At 32.4% G+C, this 24,306-nt stretch overlaps 2 protein-coding genes across 3 annotated transcripts in view; both read left to right on the top strand.

Annotated features, from left to right (window-relative positions):
• The window catches only part of LOC134275933 (uncharacterized), an 80,108-nt gene extending 78,291 nt beyond the window's left edge, over positions 1 to 1,817 (top strand). Inside the window, exons 3-4 of one of the 2 annotated variants that reach the window (XM_062758232.1) lie at positions 549 to 683; positions 1,267 to 1,817. In XM_062758232.1, the coding sequence (XP_062614216.1) occupies positions 549 to 683; positions 1,267 to 1,448 (317 nt within the window). In that variant the 3' untranslated portion in view covers positions 1,449 to 1,817. The remainder of the gene's footprint in view (positions 1 to 548; positions 684 to 1,266) is intronic. The other variant, XM_062758224.1, reaches the window with a different exon arrangement.
• A 5,111-nt stretch (positions 1,818 to 6,928) lies between these two features.
• LOC134275925 (uncharacterized) lies at positions 6,929 to 16,372 on the top strand. Its single transcript, XM_062758208.1, has 5 exons — positions 6,929 to 7,068; positions 7,901 to 8,567; positions 9,324 to 9,365; positions 10,113 to 10,136; positions 10,806 to 16,372. Exons 2-5 carry the CDS (start codon positions 7,940 to 7,942, stop codon positions 13,652 to 13,654), a joined length of 3,543 nt encoding a protein of 1,180 aa, XP_062614192.1. The 5' UTR covers positions 6,929 to 7,068; positions 7,901 to 7,939; the 3' UTR covers positions 13,655 to 16,372.
• The last annotated feature ends 7,934 nt before the right edge of the window (positions 16,373 to 24,306 follow it).

Here is a 24,306-nt window from a genome sequence, read left to right as displayed (position 1 = left end):
CACACCAATAACTCGCACAAAACTTAAAAACGTTCCTTAATTGAAAGACTATAACCTGTTTATATTTAAATAAAAATATTTACATTCGCTGTGTTTTTCTACTAAGCCAACTGTGAAATTGATTTGAAAACCATTTTCGTGTATACTCACGCGTAGAAATATACACGGAGACACGTGCGTAGCCGTGACGTCACAATAGGGCTACAGCGACGTTAGTAAAAGTATAACAATATAGGGCAGCGAGAAATTCAAATATTGAGTATATTTTCGGTTCTTCCAAACATGTAAAATGTAAATATAAGGAATGTTTTTAAGTTTAGTGTGAATTATTGGTGTGAGAATCACACAGACTTGCACGTAGGCATATTTTACATGAAGAGCTAGCGCGCTTCATGAAATATGCCTACGTGACAAATCTGTGTGATTCACACACCAATAACTCACACAAAACTGAAAAACATTCCTTAAATAAAACTGCATATATTAGATCATACTCAGTTAAAAAATGTATAAAGTATGAAACAGATGTGTTATCTGGTTCTCTGTAGGACACGCCCACAAAAATGGGATAGCCGGTTATACAGCAGAGTATCCTGGAGAGTACCAATGTGTGATGGGTGGACAGATCATAGATATACCGTCCAGAGAGGTCTCAACATCCAAAGAGGTCCCCACATCCCTAGGTACGACCAAGATTCTTAAGTTTTAGAATAATTGGCATGCCCAACAAACCAGACATTGATTTCGTAAAAGAATACAAACAACATTGTTAACATCTTGTCATTTACCTTTGACCTACACTTAAAAACAATCTTTGCCATGATTTAAGCGAGTTGGCGCTCTGGCGCATATATCATTAGTTACATGTACCCAGGCTCAATCAATGGTGTTCTATACACGGGTGTTTGAAATATAACCAGGGATTCATTCTTTTGCAACCTTGATTGGACCTGCATAACGAATTTATTTTCTATGTAACCACAACATTTCTTTGTAAACATCAGTCTAATCAACCGTGTCTCAACCTATCGATCAGAATTACTATGTTTTACAATGTATCGTGACTCTTGCATTAATTAATATATGTAGGTACTTCATGTTAGTAGCAATGTTTTGATCATGCATTAAAGAAAATTTCCCTTTGTAATAAGCTGTAAAATCGGGGCGTCAGTGTTTCACAGCTAGTCACATATATTTTTATTGTTATTTCTTATCTAATGTTGTTGTTTCTCGGTGCTTCATTTATCCTCTTTGTTTGCTTTATAGGAATTACAACACAGGAACCAAGCTACTGGAACGAGACAAGAAACGCATCACGTGGTGCAAGTAGCGGGTGCAAGAGCACGTCTTTTACATACCTGGTCTTTCTCATACCACTGTTTATTATGTTTTGTACCTACAGTGTACAATATTTCAGAGAATGTGGATATTTTCTTCTACCAAGTTGAAAAACAACATTATTCCACAGAAAATAGTGAAAGATTCCCATACCTTTTAATGTTCGTGCAAGGAACATATTAATCCTTATAGAAGGTCCTTATCAACTATCAGCTACGGGATTAGTATGTCGGTGTTCTTTGACTTGATGAAAATCGTGTTCATAACAAAACTTAACACATTTCTATCGATGAAAAATAAACATTACATGACCCTAGTTCCTTTTTAGCGATTGAAAAATGCGTTTAACCCAATTTCTCCTATCCACTAGAAATGTCTCCGCCTATTTGCGGATACCTTAGATTCGAAAGTGGTCCCGTTCAAATTTCCGGAATTTAAGGCTTTTACATGATCTTTTCAAATACATTTTCTGTAATTATAGAAATATGTATGTCAAAAAATTCTAGAAATAAATATGAAAAGCACATACTTGCACATTAATGAAAGATTAATTTAGAGATATATTGAAATGTTAAGCTTAAAATGGGTAGCCGAAAAGATTCAAAATGACGTACTTAAGTGCAGTCATTCTTTAACCATGGCGGGCCGCCATGGTAAAACCCCTTGTGGAAAACCCTGGACGGAAAAAGAGGCATATATACGGAAGTCCAATAGTGCTACCCATCTTTTTCTTTCTTTATTTTTTGTTTGTTTGCAATATTGGGCTTCCGTTCCTACATGTACATGTAAGGGAAGGAGACTTCCCCTGCTGATAAGCCACACGTGTCCACAAGTGAGTAGCCTCGCTTTAAAAATTGATCCTACTCAGAACAAGTAAGATCAAATCATTCAGTTATTTATTGGCTTTAATTTTTGATAGTTAGAAAAAACCCAAATATGAACAGACGTGGCAGACTCTCTGATATCTTAAATTTTATTGTCACAGGGTTCAAACATACATGGAAGTCAGTAAGTATATCGGTTCTCAATAGCACAGCGGTTTATAGCGCTCGCACGGTACGCCAGAGGCCCTGGAATCGAGTCCCGGTTGATCCTTGATTTTTCAACACTTATGATTTTAGTTCACGGGGAACAATTGAGTTGAAATATTAATGAACCTTACTATAATTCAAAACTATTAATATAAAATCGTCGATAAACTGAGTACAATTGAAAAACTCTTTATTTTTTCCTAATTTTAGCTTCAGACTAGAGTACTTCTCTGTATAATCAGAGCTGCTTTGACGAAGCGGTTCTACTGATGACTAATCTCAAGTTTCCTCTTGTATTGATTCAGTTGTTGCCTATGGTATCAAAAAGTCTAGATTTTACTTTATTGTGAGGTTTCATTGGACAAAATGTAGAAAATAGGGATCTGATTTTGAAATTTTTTTAAAAATTTAAGAAGTTCTGCTTTTTAATATCAACAACAGATTGAATCAACGTCTATGCACCTGTGCTATATGCTGTCATACTGTATGCCAGAAGTTATAAGGAGAATAAGATAAGAGCATTTATTAAACCTAGCAATGTACATTTGTAAGGTTATAAAATGAAAATTAAGAATCCAAAAGTAAATAAGGATTGATCAAACTCACCTTATAATTAGTTGCCAATATATGTTGATTAAAGGGAATTAGCACTAAATTTGATGTTGAAAAATTTCTTCCTTTGAAAGGGAACTGTAAGTATGGAAGGGTAGATTTCAAGAGGTTGAAAAAAATCAAATTCTTCTTCCAAATTACAATTGAAACAGTGAGACTTACACAAGCCCGGATTCCATGTCGACCTTTCACAATCGCCGTGTGCTCTTTGTCATGTTTGAAAAATACGTAGCCATATATATTATTTAAATAATTATAATAGCATTAAAGTAAGTATGAAAAAGCATTTCTCAGGTTAAACATAATTGTATATTGTTTTTGCTGACATGGTCCTTGTATCGACCAGATAACTTGCGAATTAAAGATTTTCAAGGGGTTTATATTCTTGATTATTCGATTTGTTTGGCAATAACTTGCTTTTTTCTTGCTTCCGATTCACATAAGCATGCTCTTGTTTCTAGACTCAGGTGTGAAACGTAAACCCCATCTTCTGGTAATAATTGAATAATGCTACATAGTAAGGAAAAGTTGAAAATAGAACAGTGAATGTCTTCACGTTTAGGCCATATTTAAATAGTTTGTTTGGTTTCTCTATCCCGACCGACTGCATAAATGGAACATATGAAGAAAACGCACAGTTTGTCAGATCAGAAGTCCACAAAACAATATAAAAAAGGTGCAGAACTATCACAGACCATCAAATCATCAGAGGTTGGAATAGGAGCCATGGAGGAGTGAGCATCCTCTGCCGACCTTTCACACCCACCGTATGCTCTTTGTCATGTTCGGGAAATAATGGGAAAATCCGTAGTCAATTTAATGTATAAATAATGGACTACAATTAGTAACAATTAGTATAAAAAACGTCAGGCAGCATTTGACTCAATGATTAATTGTATATGCTTACAAGGTCATTGTATCGACCATAGAACTTACAAAATAATGACTTTAAACGAGACTGATGAACGTCTTGTTTCATCAACTTGTTTATCATTAATTTACCTACTTGTAGAAATTGTTCATATGTAGAGCATGCTCTTGCTTATTTTTATCATATAAGCGATATTTATAAGCTCGGGTGGAAAACGTAAGAAGCTCGGCAAGCCTCGCCCTCTATCTCGTTTTCTTACCCTCGCCCAAATATCGCTTATATTTCAAGACAGTTATCAAATATTTTATATATACCTCGCCGGTATATCTAAATGTCAAAAGTAAGGACAATTCAATTGTTTTCCTCTTCTAACATTAAATTGATCTGATAAAATGAATGAAATAAATCCTTATTTTTTCAGGATAAATATTGTTTTTAATGAAATGATTGTTATCAAATTCATACGGTGTTTTTCGTTGCAGTTTTATTAAGAGAACTATGGGTGCACGCAGAAAATAAAAACAGCAGACATTACATCAAACTATCCATTTATTAAACTTTCTGTTTTCATATCATAGTCACACACACAATTTCCTTTTACTTTTTGGTTTATAGCTTGAAAGGTAAGTTTCCTGAAGTTTTTCGTCAGTAGGATCTATTTCTTCAACATCGTTTCCAATGAGAGCTCAATGTATCTGCACTATTTGTCTTAACTTGCTTTGAGAGCTTTTTCAAATCTTTCCTCCAAATAGCTTGATCTTGTTTAGTGACTTGGAGCAGAATATGAAACTCGACCCTTTACGGGTAATGATATTTTTTAGGGTTGGGATTCGAACCCGCGATTAATGGTAGTAACTCCTTACTTCGCCCCTCAAGAGCAGACGCATCTATTTCTCGAAGAAAATTACGTCAACGCTGACCATATCTTCAGAGTCATTACTGTGGTCAGTATTCTTCGAGAAATTGATGTGTCTGCTCTTTAGGAGCAAGGTAAAGAGTTGATACTTAGGGAGCGGGCTCGAATCCCAACCCTCGAAAATATCGTTACTTAAAAAAAGATGCCTTAAGCAAGAACTTAAAATCCATTCATCACGTTCCAAAACGCGTCTTGCTTGTAAGGGGACTTCCCAATGTTTATGTTTGGTATTTTTCTGTTATTGTGCAGACGCTTTGATTTCAGTTTTTAAATTTATTGCATTTATGAAAACCGCTCGTGTTTATTTATCAAGATCTTGAATGCTTTTTTAGGATTGCTCTGGAATTTATACCTCAGATCAAAGTTGATTGTCCTGATCTTCTCATGATCATTAGGTATAGTAATGTTTTGTAAATCTATAATGCAGTTTCTACCTTTGTGCGTTATGTTTGGGAATTCTCTTTGAGAGGTAGGTTTGGTTTTACGGTTAAAAATTGATGATTCTCCAAGATGATTGATTGATTGTAATTTGTTCAACGTCTCTCTGGAGAATTTTTCACTCATATAAAGACGCCACTACTTGCTTGCGGAAATTGACAATAAAATTTTTAAAAAAATGATAAAAGTAAATGAGCGAAACACAGAGAGACAGTCCTTGTTTAAGTTCTTATTAATATCCCAGCCATTAAAACATTATCATATAGAAGTGTAATATGTCTTGATATATTAAATAATCAATTTTATGAATTCAAATAGACATACGCCAGTCTTCTAAGTACACATTGAATTTTCGTTAATCAATCATTGCGATACTTTCCAAAAATTAGAATAAATGTACCAATACAATAAAATTACTTTGAATTGATATTAAAAGATAAGTCTGACTTTGGAAAGAAATAATACGGGGGGAAAATACCCAAATAATGAAAAGGACGAAGACAATTAAATATCAAGGCGAAAGTGGACATCAAAATCCTTAGTTGCGATTTTAAAAGAGGAGTATTTATCATTCCCTTAAAAAAGCAAATTAAATGTACATGTCAGTACAACCGACGTTCCTCAATACATTTTAAATTAATACAGCTAGTTTCCCTTGACACGAAATGTAATGATGCAAAATGTAATAATCTTGGTTTAAAACGACTTGTTATAACATTTGTGGGTATTGTGAATATTCTTGGTTATGCTGAATTATCTTCCTAGACATTTTGAACTAGAAACAAAACATATAAAAATTAAGAATATTGTCTTTTAAAACTGTATTTATTCACAACAAAGGACAATCTCCTTATTATAATTTAACTCTTGTGTCCTTGAATTTATTTTGGTTTTTTCTTAAATTAAAAAAAATTATGTCTCAAACTGATGACAACACATGATTATTACAACTTCAAATTACTTTGATCTTAATATATACGTCTGGATATTTTTACATTCCCAACTGACATTGCACTAACCCAATAAAAATTGATTTGAGATATCTTTAATTTCTTTATCATTAAATACAATAAGGTGAGGAACTTTAATAAGATTTCCATTAAAAGCACGCTAACAAACAGATACAGAGCTTTGCAGAGGAAAGAACAGACTACAATAAACAAAACCAGGACGGATTTGTAAAGTCTTAATTTCGTCAGTCACAGAACAGGAGCAGAATAATTTTAGTTATATTTCCTTTTCACTTTAGATTCCATAAATAAATTCAATATACTTATACAAAATTACATGAATAAACTAAAGTATTAACCATGGTTATGAATTAAGTACGCATTAACGTTAACATGCAAGATCTTAGTCTTTATAAACTATAATGATGTAATAGTACTCAACGGCAATCTTGCAGCCTTTAAACATGCTGACGTGTGTAAACAGTAGGCTCATCTGATGTACAGTAAAGTTGCCTGACACGTAACATGATATGGAAATTTGAATTCAATTTAAATCATGAGGGAAAGTACTTTAGGTTAAGTGAAACCTTCTTCCCACAATCTGAAATGTTAATGTTAAATAAAAAAAAACTTTTTAAAATCACTGATTTTCATAAACAACGTCAGAATATGAAACAAGTGGTATTGTACAATCATCTACTTGAAGATCAGGTTGTTTTTCCGTTAACTACTTACTCCCTTCTAAAGTGATTGTTTAGTCATGTTTTAATGACATTCAAAGGTAAAACTATTTCAATTCCACAAATATCTTGTGACTTTGTTCAATTTTAAGTCCTCCATACATTTTGTGCACACATGTATTTACATGTTACACGAATTAGAAGCATTGAGATGTGGAACATTTGATAGAGGGTAAGTACCACCTTTTCAAGCTTTCATCTTATTTTTCCTGAATTTTGTTTATTACAAGTACGTTTAATGTGTATTTACATTGTATAACATCTTCTTTATCTTATTTTTATGTATTAATTTATAGCGTCCTAATTTACCTTCATATATGTATTTCCCTTTTCCTACAAGTTTCTGAAAATCGCAAGCTATGAATATTTGTTAAAGGTGTAAAAGATGTATTACATGGATTAAAGTTTAAGTTATATTTATGCGAATTCAAATTCCCTATAAAATAGAAAAGCGACATATCGCGACACAGTGTTCTGTTTACGATGGAATCAAATTTTCAAGTTTGGAAATCAATTTAATGGTTGGTGAAAAATTTCGACAGACAACCAAAACGGGTTAACAAAAGTCTATTTTGGGGAGAGAAACCGATTACTTTAAAATTTTACAAGATTATTATTTACATTAGCATTTTATCGTTTACATTGTGGACGGAATTCTTATTATCTTATCCATTTTCCTTATAACAAAAAATAATATCAGCAGGGGTACCCAAAACTTATTACTACTTGTACATGCGCGCCTACATGAAATAAATTCAACCATTCAACTAAGCCTAAAAGTCACACGACAAATGAGAAAAATACATAATCTTCGGATTCAACTCTTGAATAAATTTGGAAGATATCAAGCGAAGGCTTTGTTTTCTATTCAACACTTATACCCTTTCTATAACGTTAATTCTTGATATTTCAAATTGAAAGAATTTGTTTTTATACGCTTAGATTTTCTAAGTAATTATAAAACATTAACATTGATGCTTTCATTCACTTGTTCTTTATTGTAGATTAGAATACCATAAACTGGCAGTTGCTAAATATTTGATATGTCTCTATCAAAATATGCGTCTACCCAAGAAACGACGAATATTGCTCGACTGGCACGGCTCATACTGGGTCCCTGTACCGATGTATTGCGTGACATTCTGAAAAAAGAAGTTTTGCCGTCAGATTTATCAAAAACAGTTAAAGAATATACAGACAAACAACTTAAACTTAAAAAAAGAAATCCACTCAATAGATCACATTTAGAAATCATTTTTCCTACCTCACAAACAGCATACAGTGGCGATTATTCCGATTTTGACATATCTTTATTGTACTTACTTCTACGAAATGTAAGTAAAATACCTCCACATTCGGAAGGTTGGGGAGAAATTCCCAGACCAGGAGATAAAAGTGTTGCAGCAAACATTGAAAGGCTTCGCCTTTTAAGAAACAAATATTATGGACACGCTGCTGATCCTTCTCTTTCCGAATCAAAGTTCAGAGCGGAATGGCGGAACATCCGAGATATCTTTGTAGAACTAGAGAACTACCTTGGAACCACAGGGGTGTACGAGGATGCCATCAACACAATACAAACCTGCTCCATGGATCCAGAACAAGAGAAAAAATACATTGAGTTACTTGGAGATGTGAGAGAATTTCATAAGACGGTGGATAATCTATCAAGTACGTGGGAGTTAAAAGTTATAAGAATTTGTTATACCCTTATAAATAGCTTTCTATATATTTATTACTAATAAAAAGTCCAACAAAAGAAAAGTTTATTACATTCGGTTTAACAATTTCACTGTTGACGGGCCTGCCGGTCCAACATAAGAATTGTTAGACCGCAACGTCACTGCTACGCCACAAGTAATTAATCATCGTTCAATATCGGCGACACAGACATAGCCGAAGCTAAGAGCTGTAAGAGTTGTTGCTACTAGCAAGGAAGAAGGGATGGGTATATGTTCTGTGAAAAATAATTTTTGTGATATAATAAAAATATAATTAATTTTGTTTTTTCTCAGCTATTGTTTTATATTTACTGATTAAGCCAGTATTTTTCCATATAAAGTATTTGATAAAATAGTATGTATTTATTAAATCTTAAGTGAGCACTGAAGGTATAACAAAACAGTTATAGACTGGGTATGAGGGCAACATCTGATTTGTTGAACCTGAAGGTGAAAATGTTGCCCTTGGCCTGCAGCCTCGGGCAACATTTTCACCTTCAGGTCCAACCAATCAGATGTTGCCCTCATACCCAGTCAATAACTGTATAAGGTTTATGGATATACAAGTACTGCTTTTTGGAATACTAGTGTTTTATAATATAACATATATAATAAATACCAGAGATATTACTATGCTAATTTTGATGAAATACACCTAATTTAGTAATTTACCTGTATTATTTTATGTAAACTTGAATTTTTTCAGGTCAGATCCAGACTATCCAGAGAGAGATGATACTGCCTCGTGGTAATAAACGCATGCTAGTTAAAGTCACGTATGCCCTGGCTTGTAGAGCAACATATATCAATATATACAGTAGTATTAGAAATTAAGTACTAGCGGGATATCTAGATATTCCAGAAAAATCCTCAGGACTAAGCTGGGAATTAGCACTTTGGGACTGCTTCAGGAATGCTATAAAAGATCTAACAATCCCAGAAATCCCAGGGACTTTGTTCATTCACGCGTGAAAAAAATATGGAAGACAAGAAAAAGCCCGCCCTTTGTGAATTTTGAATTTGGGGTTTATAAACGTGAATTTTATTCATTTTCAGCCAAGATTTGGCCGCTAGTGGAATATAATAAAAATAAACTGTAATATAATAACGGATATGTCCACTGAAAAAAATATTTTACATGTGTTAACTTCGAATGGTCTTTAGAGTAACCTATTAGTCTTATTTTCGGGTAGAATCAAAATTTATTGGTATAAAAAGTTTTTCTGGTTGTGAATAAAACACTGTAGATATATATACATTTTTAATTAATCGTTATTAAATATGCATAGTAGAAACACAATTTTCATGCCATCTTGATGTGACGCTATTCAGGATGCATTCAATTATCATTATAAAATTTTTTTTACTTCCTCCTTATTTTATCAAATCTCATCATTTTCAGCCGTCTCGTTTAAGTAATCATTTCCACTATTCTACAAAGTGTAATGATTTGCTAACTTATATTTTAGTGAAATAATTATTTTTTTCTTTGTAGATCCAAGAATAGCTAACATGATCGGTTAGTAAATTTTAAAATATATTGAATGTAATATGAATACCTACTTGTTGCTTCATTCCTTCACTTCTCGTTGCATGTAATGAGAATTTTTACCTGTATTACTCACACTGACCAGCATGCAGTAATTACCACTGTTTAAAATGTTACTGTAGAAAATTCCCTAACAAACAAATACTATAGTAAACTATAGTTTACTACTGTTAACTATAGTAAATCAAAGTGTCAAAGTGTTAACTATAGTTAATCAAAGTTTTCACTAAAGTGTTAAAGTGTTCACTACAGTAAATCAAAGTTTTCAAAGTTATCACTATAATAAATCAACGTTTTTCCATAGTAAGTCGAGTTTTAGTAGTGTTCACCGTGATAAGTCAAAGATTTCATAGTGATCACTTCAGTAAATCAAAGTGTTTACAATAGTGGATAAAAGTATCAAAGTGTTCACTATAGTAAATCAAAGTTTTCATAGTGTCTGAGTGTTCATTATAGTTAACTATAGTAAATTAAATTTAATTAGAGTAGTTTTGTTAGGGTAATGACAAAAAAAGAGGATATCTTTAATATGACCTAGATGTATCATGCAAGAATAAAAAATGTATGATAATGGAAAAATTGATTATAATGGTGTTGTGTTTTTAGACGAAAGTTATAATTCTTTTTTCCTCATCTTAGAAACAACCCGAAAAATGGTATCTATGCATCATGAAGCTTTAAGCCATTTATTAGTGAGGACTTATGCGTTTGACAGAGCAAAGGAGCTGATAGATACTAATGGCTTTGTGGTTCTAACGGGAAACCCTGGAACTGGAAAAACAACGATAGCCAAATATTTATTGAAGCAACTAATGGAGGACGGAAAACCTCCTCTTCAGCTTAGTAAATTCACAGACTTGTACGGAAGCATTTCACCCGGAAATGGTATTGTAGTTTATATTGATAATGTGTTTGGGGAATGGTCTTTTTTAAACAGTGATGTTCAAGAATATACATCAACAACTGAAAAGGTAAAAGCCTTGACAAAATCTGATATTTATGGGAAATCAAACATTTTGATATTTACAACAAGAAATGATGTTTATAAGGAATATATAAGCAAGGGAAAGGAAAACATTGATGCTTTTTTTCGCTCATCAATGATTGATCTATCAAATAACACATATGCATTGCGAGAAGCAGAAATTCTTCAGATGTCAAAAAATTACAATTTATGTAAAACCATAAATGATAATGACCTTCTAATTAAGGTTGATAAAATGCCTATATCAATAGGATTTCCACAATGTTGTAATCTGGCTAGAAACAATGAAGCCATTAAACAGAAAATATCTGAGTTTCTAATGGAACCTATGACTTTTTTGAGTGACTACTTCAAAAATCTCTTTAAAAATCGGACTGCAAAAGTTGCTGTACTTGTATATCTTCTCCTTTGTGGGGGTAAAGTGGAATTCAAAGTAATCGATAAACCTCACGTAGACTTAGAAACGAAGCGTGTCGCTCTAAAATTTGTGGGTTTAAAGGCGTCTTCCCTGAATGATTTCCAAGATAGTATTGATTGTTATGATGGATTTTTGATCATTCGAGATTCAATAGAAAATATCTGTAGGTTTTCCCACAGTTCAGTGCAAGAGTCTCTTTTTACTGCTCTTTTTTATTTGGATCCTAAGCGAATGATACAGGATTGTCACCATTCCTTGCTACAAAAATTGTCAACAAGTGAAAAACGAACAGAAACACAAGTTTTAATTGGGCAAGATTTATTTGATGATGTGGCATCTCGTATTGCTAATATCATTTCAAAAAGGGTTGTTACTGAATACAAGTCGATATCTTTGTTGGCATTATGGAAGGATTCACACTTTAATGAACACATGTTAGCATCAAAGCCCTGTATCTCTCGATTTGAAAGTTGTTCTGATACGAACGGAGATTCAATGATGGTGCATTTTTCAAGAGCTGGAAATAAACGATGGGTAGAATACTTACATCCAAATTCAAATGAAGATGAAAGATATCGGTCACTTAACGCTGCTTGCTCAAAAAATCATTACGATATTTTCAGTCTTATTTTGTCCTCTGGTGCAGTATGTGATATTCAAACATGCTTTCATGCCGTAGAAAGTGGTAATTTAGAATTACTACTTCAAGTGTGTGAATTTGCAGATCTTCGTCAAACATGGTGTACAGCTAACCCATTGTGGAGTCCTGGCAGACACAGTTTACTTCAGGAAATATGTCTTAAAGGGCAGATACAATTTATTGAACCCATTCTTTCAAAATATCCCTTTCTTTTGCATATTACAGACGACAAGGGTTTTGATGCATTACAATACGTTGCCTGTTTTGGGAACGAGCATGCATTCGATATACTTCTGAAATTTGGCTCTGATCCGTATGTTAAAGATAAACAATTTGGTCATACGGTTCTCACAGGCGCATGTCTAGGCGGAAGAATAGATATCGTTAAATATCTAGCTAAAAAATACCCTGCATTACTCCATTACCATACAGATAATCAAGGGAGAAGTCTCTTGTACTGGGCAGCTTTCTCTGGGAAAATCGATGTGTTTGAATATATATCAAATATTTTTGAGGAAGAAAATAGGATGTCACAAAATAGGATGTCATATTCAGCAGGTAGAGGAAAGCCTAAAGCGAATGGAAGAGATGAATTAGGACAATCTGTTCTCCATATCGCGTGTGAAAATGGTCATTATGAGATGTGTAGTTATCTTTTAAGAAAAAACCCTGGGCTTCTGGATGTTTGTGACAATAATGGATTAAATGTCCTCCATTCTGCATCATTAGGGGGAAGCGTATCTCTTTTTCGATACTTATCGACAAGATTTCTAAATATTTACTCTACAACTGATAGTGGAAAGACTGTATTGCATATATGTTGCGAAAGAGGTAAACATATGAAAATGTTCAAATATCTGATTCATAAGCATCCTTATTTATTATACGTCACAGATAACGAAGGATGGACTGTGTTACATTCAGTTTGCTCTGGTGGGAATGTCGAAATGTTTTCTTTTCTTGTCACAAAAGGTTTAGATCTTTTTACATTGACAAATGATGGTAAAAGTATCCTGCATATTGCTTGTCTCAGTAAAAAATATGAGATGTGTAAGTATGTAACCGATCATTATCCTGATTTATTGAAGACAAGAGACAAAAATGGATGGACTGTGTTACACGTAGCCTCCTTTGTTCAGGCTTTGGACTTCTTAAGATATCTTCTTAAGAAGGATATAGACATCACTGCAGAAGATAATGAAAGGAAAAATGTTCTTCACATTGCATGTGTGACAGGAAATATAGAAATTTGTCAGTTACTAATAAAGAATTCCCCAGAATTGCTTCATAAAAAGGATCTTTACGGACGCACTGTTCTCCATTGTGCCAAGGAAGCAGAGGAAACGGAACTAGTTGAGTATTTAACTGGTCTGGGACAGGCTTTTGATAAGTCAAGGAGAACAACTGCTGGCTGTTTCTCTTTTTTTCGGTCTAGAAGGCGTTAAACATTTTTACAATGCATGGTTTTCAATACAAGTACTTCGCCTGCGTCAGACTGTATTTCGAAATTCATCACTTTTTTATTTACTTGAGTTGTTACAGGAATGATTCTTAGTTGTAAAAATCGCTTTATTTAATTCTTTTTATTCGATAATAAAAACAATATCTATACACCGGGGAACCGTGTATTCATCAATATATTTTTACTTTGTTTTCAAACGATGCGTTATAATTGTGTGACTAAGTTACGGCAAAGACTCTTGATTTAAGGAAGGTCGTGGGTTTGCTTTTGTCATCAATTTTGGTACACAATTTCGACGATTCGAGCGGTTGTTTTATGCACATTTGTTTATGACGTCAGTTACGTCACAAAGGCAACGTTATGTTGTTTCCCTTTTAATTCTCTGCAAATGACGTTGAAATTTCTGTACGAATCAAATAGATTAATACAAAGTAAATGCTATTGTACATGTCTTATATTTAAATATCAGTCTGAATTCTGATATGTGATTGTATGTTATGTCTTAGGAATAATTAAATACAATACCAAATGAAAGGAATAATTTAAATTGTAAGTGTAACTTACTGCTGAAAGTCAATCAGAACAAATCAGCGTAAAAGTTATGGTATGTAGAAAGACATGTATCATGAATAAAAATTACTTAGCGGAAATATTGGGGGGTTGTATGTGCGCACGTTATTTGAAACTCAGGGGAACATGCGTATTGTATCATGACTGCTGATCAAAGCCATGGCGAGAACATGCGTATAATTTTCAGGATAGAATCAATCCTCATTACTAAAAGCGGATTAATTTTAATTACATGTATTTTATGTTTTGTTATTTTTTATTATCACCATCATTATCATTATTGTTTGGTTGTTATGTATTAAATTTTAAACAAGCAAACTTCACAAAGTTAAAACATACTTTTGTCCAAGTCCTGTAAAAGTTGGGATAATCCCCTCCCTTTTCGAAGCTAAAAATATAACCCAGAGTGAGATACTGAGAGTTGTAGATAGAGCGGAGAAGTTATTTCATTAAGCACAACTTTGAGAATAGACTAAGGAAAAATCTAAGGTAAGATTGTTTCGTAAAACAGCTGTAACAATCTGAGGAACTTCCTAAGTTCTAACTTAGGCATATTAACTTAGGTATATCTTAAGTTATATCTTACGACATATCTTAAGAAACGTTTGTGAAACAGGCACGGGTACTGTAATACCTATAAGACACTGTAAACAATTTAAAAGTATCACGTTTTTCTCTCTATATTTTTTTAAACAAAAGCTCAAAGTGTAAAAGCTAAATGCGAGTGTTTTACATTTTGCGTATTGAAATTCGATTCAGAGAATTCGAAATAAAAAAAAGGTTTGAGATTTAGGGCCAAATACTATAGCTTGCGACGAATATAGAAAGAACATTGCACCCCCCCCCCCCCCCCCCCCCCCCCCCCCCCGGCCGCTTATTTCCTTAGTATCGGGATGTTTTTCTTACCGTTTACGAATAAAGTGATCAAATTTTTTTGTTATGCCTTAAATCCTATTGACCATGAATTTCCTAAAAATACAGGTACTAATATTTTTTCACTCGCGTTGTTGCCGCTGTATAATAATTATCATGCACGCGGAATGTTTATACAGTTTATTCTGACTTTGTGATCCAGAAAATAATTTCACAATACTAGTGAAAATAAGTTGCTGGTCATCCTAATATGTCTCCGCAATAAATAAAATGATGAATAAAATCTAATTTTGTATCTTTGTCGCCTTTTAAATCATGCATATTCCAAAGGTCAAGATATTTATATTCGTACTGTAAACTTGACTACGTTCAACAAATGACGTTGTAGATATCAATAACGCCATAAACGCAACAATTTTAGCAGTATAAAAGAAAACTGAAATTATTAAGCGAAAAGTCTAGCGAGAAGACATATTTATTTTTTTTTATAATAATAGTTTTGATTTTACCTCGTCCTGACATTTTGAAATTCCTGACTAATTCGCCTACGTCTTTAAAAAGTTATACAGAGACTATTTTCACAAAATTGGCTTAAAAACGTCATTTTCCAATACATTTCAATAGTACAGCGTAAAAAGTACTAACAACAATACTGCGTTTACAGTAATATAGCAATAAAACTACGTAGGCAAATTTAATAAAAAATGCAAATAATACGCTGTAAATTCTAAGGAACCTTATATCAAATTCTCAGGATATGTTTTCTCGTAAGAATTTTCATGCAGTAAACCCGCGACCAACCTTAAGAGCAATATTACTGTAATAATCTAAATCCTAGCCGAGAGAGAACTCAAGTAATCCTTTTTTTATATTTGTTTTAACAAAATGTAAGGAGGAAATAGTTTTTATTTATCAACATTTATTGTGTACTTATTCATTGTTAATATACATGTATAAAGTTTGTGGGCAGTGATCTATTTTTCTTCATTCTCACATCATACAGCATTATATACATCTATCAACAAAAAAAACAGGTGTTTTTATGGGAGAGAGAGAGAGAGAGGGGAGAAAAAAATCATTGAAACAAAAGATTCAGTTAAGGTATTTTTCTAGTTATATGAAATATACATGTGAAAGACTGTGTGGAATCTCTTACCTGGATTTTATTTGGATACATGTACACTGAGTTGACGTGTAAATGGAATTCACTGTATTGATGACCTCGAAATATCATAATGTCGAATTGAATGCAACACAAAGACTTCCTTTTATGCATTTTTACAAGAGTTTATGAATTAATCTTGGTTTATATGAATTTACAGAGAAAAAGTACCTGTTACATGGAAATTTGTATGTATAAAATGAATGCAAAGATTGCTGAAATTTCTCATCTAAAAAAAACTACAAGGAGTTAGTTTAAAATATATTTATTTATAGAAATGGATAATTGAATATCTTTTTATAATCAATTCATGTTTGTAACCGCGCGATCAGCAACAGGGGGAAGGGGGGCTCTCTACATTTTTGTTTTGAAACATATCCTTTTCTTTTAAAATGATCCTTGAAAACCGACCCCCCCCCTTCCTCCTAACTTATAGATGCAATAAATTATATATTATTTACCATTTGCCAGCAGAAAAAAAATGGCATTCGAAAATTAGAACTAAATGCTGAAACTTGAAAATATTTATATACTGTACATTAATTCACTACCCTGCATTCACGCGGGTATATGAAGAATATGGAATAACGAACAGTGTTCAATCCTAAAGTCCATAATACGATACAAAATAGGAGCAGAGAAAACATGGACCTCCGAAACATCAGAGGTGGGATCAGGTGCCATGGAGGAGTGAGCATCCCCTGCTGACCGGTCACATCCGCCGTGTGCTCCTTGTCATGATCAGGTAATAACGGGAAAATTTGTTGTCAATTCAGTGTATAAATAATGGACTAACAATAAGTATGAAAAACGTCAGTTAGCATTTGACTCAATGATAAACTGTATTTGCTGACAAGATCATTGTATTGACCACAGAACTAACGAAATGATGACTTTAAAAGAGTCTCCTGATATTTTTGTTTCATCAACATGCTTGTAAATAATTTACCTCGTTTTAGAAATTGTTCATATGCAGAGCATGCTCTTGCGTATCGAATCAACTGATATATATATACTCCGTATGCAGGTGATGAAGGTATATTGCTGCATACATAAGGGACGTTAACGATAGAAAAGTTAAAGTCATCACGTTTATCATATAAGTTTGATGTTAGATTACCATTAATGTATTTTTCAAGTAAAATATCCAAGTTTGAAACAGATGTGTCAGACTCTGTGATATCTTTTATCTCAAGCTCATTAGGATATACAGTGTATCGTATCAACGTAGGAATGGAAATTACAATTCTTAATTGACAATACTTCGTCGATATATCTAAAAGTCGAATTGAAGGGCACAGCAAGTGTTTTCTTCTTTTCACGTATAAAATTTTGCACAAATTTTGCTTCATATGAATACAAAATTAGGTCTGCTAATGACGGAGCGCAATAGGTACCAATGGGAATTCCAGTAGATAGTTGGAATACCTGGTCTCCAAAAACCACATAGATATTGTCAATCAGAAACTCAAGAATCTCTTTATCTGAACTTCAAGAAAAAATTATGAAGTATTAATCGACATTCAAAAAGGCACATTTGCAGTTCTTGGGTTTTTAGATCGTCGAATGTATCGCGGTGAGAGTTGGTATGAAAAGGATCCTTGATTGCTCAATGGTCCTAAGCACCAACTACGTGAAGGATAAAATTTGCAGCGCTCTCTATCAGCAAGTGGTGGCATCTCCATATGAGTGAAAAATTCTCGAGAGGGACAACAAACAACATACTAACAAATACATTTTAATTCATAAATGTTTCCCAATTCAAGCAAAAGTGTCAAAATAAAGTTTTGAAGTGTACACATCACGTTTTGGCGATCAGCAACGTTTCTGTGTGTTATCGTACAACCAAGAAAACATACAATCGTGCAACTTGAAATTCATTAAATACCTCAGACCTGAATTTATATGTTGTACATATTTTTCATTGTCATCATGCACCATATATTTTAGATGGTTTTGAGTGAATAATTGAACTTGAACTGTTATTTTTTTTAAAGTAAATCTAATATGGATTGATTTTTCCAGACTTCAATCAATACATTGGCTGATGAAAAGAATTTCATAAAAACAAAGGTGTCTTTTAAAATGATCCATTAAAAATGTCATACTGATGATTTTAAAGTAAATTAGATAACATTTTATCGTTATCTTGCAAAGTGTGTTGACGACTATTTATAAAAGCATCACATAACATTTTGTACAGTCAAATTGATTCTTTCAAATTTTTGTTTTGATTTTTTTTTTAAAGTTATTTGTTTTGGCTTGCTATGTTTATATTTTATACTCCGATTTCTTCTGTACTCTTTAAATCTCGATTGTAATAATTTATCAAATTAAATCAAATTACAGGTACATTACTTAATACAATTCCGATATATATACATATGCAGTGCAGGGGAACTAATTTTGTTACATAAACCAGAATAATCATAAGTAGCATCACGAAAGAGCTAGCATCAGGATCAGCATTCAAAAAAAACAACATTACTGGGATCAGCATCAGCAAGCAAAGGATAGAACTAGCATTGACCTATTTTAAAACCAGCACTGACCTACTTAAAATCATATTTATGCTGGTTTACTAATAATATAGATTTGTTTTTCACAAAACAAAACCGCAAGTAGACATTCATATTTCAGTCGGAAATAGATAAAACGAATTATTTCTTGCTGTTAAATTGGCCAATATAATCCTAAGATTATTATTGAATTAATTCAATAGCAATAATCCCGCAATATTTTTGAATCTAAATCTGCTGATCACCAATCGCTATGGAGTCTACTGGTGAGGCCACGTCAAGGATTGATGATATTGAGATCGGTGATAAAGGGGTAAGTAGTTATGCTTGAGCATGAATAATAAGTTAAACAATACAATTAAGTATGATATTGTGTGTATGACTATTAACTATAAAATTTCATTGGGTTTTATGGTCATACACATGTTTTTTTAATCCGAATTTCCTCTAAATTGACGGAAGTTAGAAAATAAATGTCGCAGTACCTTTGATGAGATTATCTGCAATCAATGAATCATAGAGGTGTATTGAACAAAACTTAATAATTAATCCAATGAAAGAATTGATTTTTATGTAAATGAATCTGGTGTTAATATTTTTTTAATGCGAAAGTTCTTGAACTTGATAAAAACATTTGCAGATAAATGAATTTGTTTATGTACAAAAAATCAATTTCAAATAGCTAAAAAAAATAATTATCATTATGATATATAGGAGAGAGAATCTGTGAACGAAAATATGCATACATTTTTTTTTAAAACTTTTCCACTACATATTCTTTTCCTTGTTTGATGAATAGCATCTTAGTGGTAAATTATGTACAAACTAGTCTGTATGCCCTGTATGTAGAATTTTATTTTTTAAAAGTACTTAAATCCATTTATACCCTTGCAAATAAGATCTCAATTCAATTACATACACCAGCTTTAATCAATAGGAAGTCTAAATATATAAATCCTTATTTGTGTTTTTCCCAAATTTAAATTGTGGGAGATTTGTAAAAACAAGCTAATTCAGAGAATAATCCCCCGCTTAATAATGAATTTGTAAATTATTAAATGTATACATGTATACTGAATCAAATAAAATACAAGTATGTCAATATGCGTTTAAAGATTTGATTGCTTATTCTTTATTATGTGTATAGAAGATTCTTTTTATATGGAATATTTATCACACTGTAATGATGATTTCATAACCTCATAAAAAAGCAAAGTTAAAAAAAAAAGGATCCTCCGAGATTCGATCCCGGGACCTCTCACATGTGAAGCGGGAGACATACCACTAGACCACGGAATCGCTATAAATGTAGTGAAGTATATTCAGAAGTGAAGTCACATACATGTATATATTAATGCTCGGTAGTCACAATTTTACACAATCCATGGTGTTTAATTTATTTAGCCTTTATTAAACAGTTCTAATAGATGTAATAAGAACATGCCGCCGAAACTGTTTTATACAATATCTCTCCGTGCCCCTTGCTAAAAATAGCGACATGTAATACTATAAATACTAATAAAACAAACGCACTTTGAGATGAGAATTTTTTTGGTATAAAATTACATTGCATAAGCTCAAAATGTGTATGATAGTGTTACACACAGACAGAATGTATAAATTTACGACCTTGAACTTTGACCTTTTGACCTCAAAATCAATAGGGGTCTTCCTTAGGCCACCGGGAGTTGTTATGTAAAATTTCATTTTCAAATTTCTAGAGATATCGTGTGGAAACGAAAGTGTTATAACAGACAGAATTTGCTTATTTATGACCTTGACCAACCTCAAAATCAAAAGGGTTGTTAGAGAGTTGCTATGTAAAATTTCATCGCAAAAGCTCAAAGGATTCTCGAGATATCGTGTGGAAACGAAAGCGTTACAGACAGACAGAAAAACGGACAGACGGACGGACGGACAAACCCCAATTAATATTCCCCACTTTTCAAGCGGGGGACAAAAAATAAATAAATAATATCAACTTAAAGGTGATCAATGACCAATAAATAAATCTTTTCTTCTTTGTACTTTTATAGAAATGGAGTGCTATGAACTTTCTGAAGTTTGTTGCTTCAACACCGCACATGAGAATCTAGATGTTTTATTCATATGAGGACGCCAACACGTGCCCATAATTTTTAGTGTGTATATGATGACAAACACTTAGGCATACTTTTTTTTCCTGAAGGACTTAAACGATTGTTGGAGTAATTAATGAATAGTATGCTTTTTTTTTTATTGTTTTTTTTTTGTTTTTTTTTTTTTTTTTTTTTTTTTTTTTTTTTTTTTTTTTTTTTTTTTTTTTTTATTTTTTTTTTTTTTGTTTTTTTTTTTGTTTCTTTTGCTTTATGTCAAAGGGATTGGACACAAGATCCAAAGAGTAAGATTGATTGGAGATAAATCCACACATTTTATGAATTGACAATGATAATTAATTTCATTCATATTTTGATCTAATATATCCTCGTATCTCAGATCAAGACAACACAAGGCCTTAAAATGCCGTTTCAGTTTGGTATTGGGTAGGAAAAAGAGAAACAATGATAGAAAACTATAAAATTAAGTTAACTTTGATAAATATTCTGACTTCAAATTTTCTATAGTCCATGAATATACCAAAATCATTACAATTGGGGGTTAATCCTCCCTATTTAATTGATACGAAAAAGATATTTTTACCTTCACACAGTTTCCAAAACGATGCAAATCATTGACAAGTTGAAAAAAACAATCTTTAATCTTATTAGAATTCAATATTTTGTCAATGGTAAATGCATGCATGTCTGATGACCTTTTTTGTTCGAGTGTTTACCGATTATTGGTTTATCAGGTTTCCGTGTACTAAACCCTGATAAAGAGAACACGACAGATTTTACCGGTTGACAAATGATCATCAATTCTCCATGACACCTGAAAACCAACTCTTATGTTTTCAGAGGTTCCTGTCTCTAAATTGTAAATTTTATTACATTTACTAGGTAATGACTACTGTTATTTTTTTTAATGAATATTGATAATGATTTTCCTTCATTGTCTTAATATGCTGAACATGTATCTTTGAATAGCATCAGTTTTAAGATTTTAATCAGTGAAATCCCTTGCAACCAGAGAGGAATATATTGAAAATCAAAATAAAATTTCCGCTTTATTTTTTTTTATGTTTTTGCTTCCTGTATTCATGGAAAAATACGAATAAAAATTTTTGCTTGTATAGGAATCTTTTTATATAAGGTACAAGGAAGAATTTTCAACCTCTCTGGACACGACTAAAAAAGAAATAAATAGTATCAGTAAAAATATATTGCCTAGATTTATTTTTGTTACATTTAATTCAGGATTAACAGTTTTTTGTTGTTTTTTTTTTTACAAAAAATATCATCCCCTAGGAAATATTTATGGTATGAAACACTACCAATTCATAAGTTTGCATTTCAGTTTAACACGAGGCAGGTGTAAATAGATATCAACCAGGGATGGGGTCAATTACTTTAAAAAGCAATTAGGTAAATAACAATTAAATTACAATTTCTTTGCAAAAATGATTAATCAAATTACATTTAAATTTTTTTCAAAATTTTTAAAATCCTTGTCGAAGAACATGCAGAGGATCATTCATTTGTATAAATAATTCAAGAAATGATATATTATATGCATCGTATATATCTTTGTGGTTTAATATATAAATTTAATTTACATAACATTGAAGAATAATACGAGATTAGGTTGATTCAGTTTCCTCCACACAAAACTACAAAATAAATGAAGTGCAAATGTGACCCCTCAAATGAAATGTTTCCTTTGAAGGTTACCTGAACATCCTAAATTGCTGTATCTGTTAAACAATTCATTTCAGTTTAATTCATTAATATTTAATGCTTGTACAGAACATAACTTTTTCAGACACAAGATTCCAAATAAATATCTAGAGATGTTCAAATAATCATGATCAAATTAGAAGTTTTTCATTTCTAAAGCTAGAGGAGCATTTTTAATAGAAAAATTATCCCCATTGGCTTTGTCTTGTAAATCATGAAATGACTACCTCCTCAGAGGAGTTGTTATATCTATATCTGTTTCTGTTCGTCAAATAATCCTCTTGGCCTTTAATGTGACGGAGGGGGAGGGGGGTGCATTTAGTTGCGACGCTGTTGTAATGCTGACTTGAAGCCCTCTAGCTTTGGGGCACGGACATCTTCCTCTTCCAGATTGTTCCAGTTTACTGCAGTGCCCACAAAGAATAAGATATATTGTATTGGTCTTTTTTGTGTTTGGTATTTCCACTACTTTGCTGTTGTTCTTTACTCTGCTCTCTTTTATATTTGTTGTTTCGTAATCTTCAAAAACTTTAGGTCTGATGTTTTTTTTGTTTTTTTTTGGAATGTAATGAATTGATCAGGTGCAAAAGCTGGTATCTGCCTCTAAACCACTTTGAAGAAAAGGGTCAGCCCTTAATGTTGACGTCAAGTTTATGATAAGGGAACGTCAAGTTAACATGGCAGTGTTAATTAACACCTTTGAAGTTATATTCTGTATCGTACATGTAGCTCTCTGGTATGGTGTCAAACAATCCATTACATGTACATGTATCAAGCTCTCTATTCATTTCATGTAGGCTGCGAATTCGTCTACTTGATGGACAAGAAAAATAGTTCTCGGACAATTCTTTAAAAAAGCTTCTGTCTAATGCAGTAATACTGTTATTGCACTTACAAAAAGTCATTTTCTGTACAAAATTGCTTCATAGATGTAGTGTCTAAGACTTTGACTCAGCAGTAGACATGAAATACCCTTGCAATACAAATGATTAAACGCAAAGTTTTGCGATAAAACGCAATAAAACGCAATAAAAAATATTTATTTCTTTGAACTGAAGAAAAATACGTAACTAAAGTAAAATGTACATAATCTAACAGCAAAATATTGTGATGATTATATAAACACGATGAATTTATATTTTTTTTCTCAACTTCTCTTATTTATGTAGAAATATCCCTGCGTACTCAAACTCCGTCAGCATAAGCGGAAAACACCCCTCCCCCCCCCCATATGAACTTGATTTTTCCACCAATTATAATTTCTATACCATTTTATTTTAAGGCATTTAATCCCTAATAGGAACAAATTCAATGAAATTGAATACATAACATATATGTAGGCATTGAATACTCAGTTTATTTAGACATACTTCTCATATATTACTATTAGTATGTATAGTGGGATGTGTCCTAATTTATTACCTTAAATTTTGGTAAGAGTTATCTCCCCTTTCATTTAACTAATAAAAAAAATCTAATAAATAATTTAGCTGGTAAAAAAAAATTGTTTTAAATGGTCATTCTATTTTAAATGTTTCAATGCATCTTTCCACCGCAGGATTTGGTGATATTCATTCTTTAAAAAGTTTTATTGTGAAAAAACACTTTTCCCCATAGACTTCAATGCAATCTTTGTTGATTAATAACTGCTTAATTAATGACATTTTTAAAAGTTTCTCGCTGTCAATCCCTTTCT

This window comes from Saccostrea cucullata, unplaced genomic scaffold (genome assembly GCF_032062105.1).
Source record: "Saccostrea cucullata isolate Sc308-1 unplaced genomic scaffold, CSIRO_AGI_Scuc_v1 ctg2449, whole genome shotgun sequence".
Lineage (NCBI taxonomy): Eukaryota > Metazoa > Mollusca > Bivalvia > Ostreida > Ostreidae > Saccostrea > Saccostrea cuccullata.
The sequence above is the reverse complement of the archived record's forward strand: the minus strand, read 5'-3'. Positions and strand labels throughout refer to the sequence as shown.

Bases quoted from the DNA above. Each gene is read 5' to 3' on its own strand.
- LOC134275925 (XM_062758208.1), top strand. From the start codon at position 7,940: ATGTCTCTATCAAAATATGCGTCTACCCAAGAAACGACGAATATTGCT. The intron at 9,366-10,112 runs GTAATAAACGCA...TTTTCTTTGTAG, and splicing joins AGAGATGATACTGCCTCGTG to ATCCAAGAATAGCTAACATG. The intron at 10,137-10,805 runs GTTAGTAAATTT...TCCTCATCTTAG, and splicing joins AAGAATAGCTAACATGATCG to AAACAACCCGAAAAATGGTA.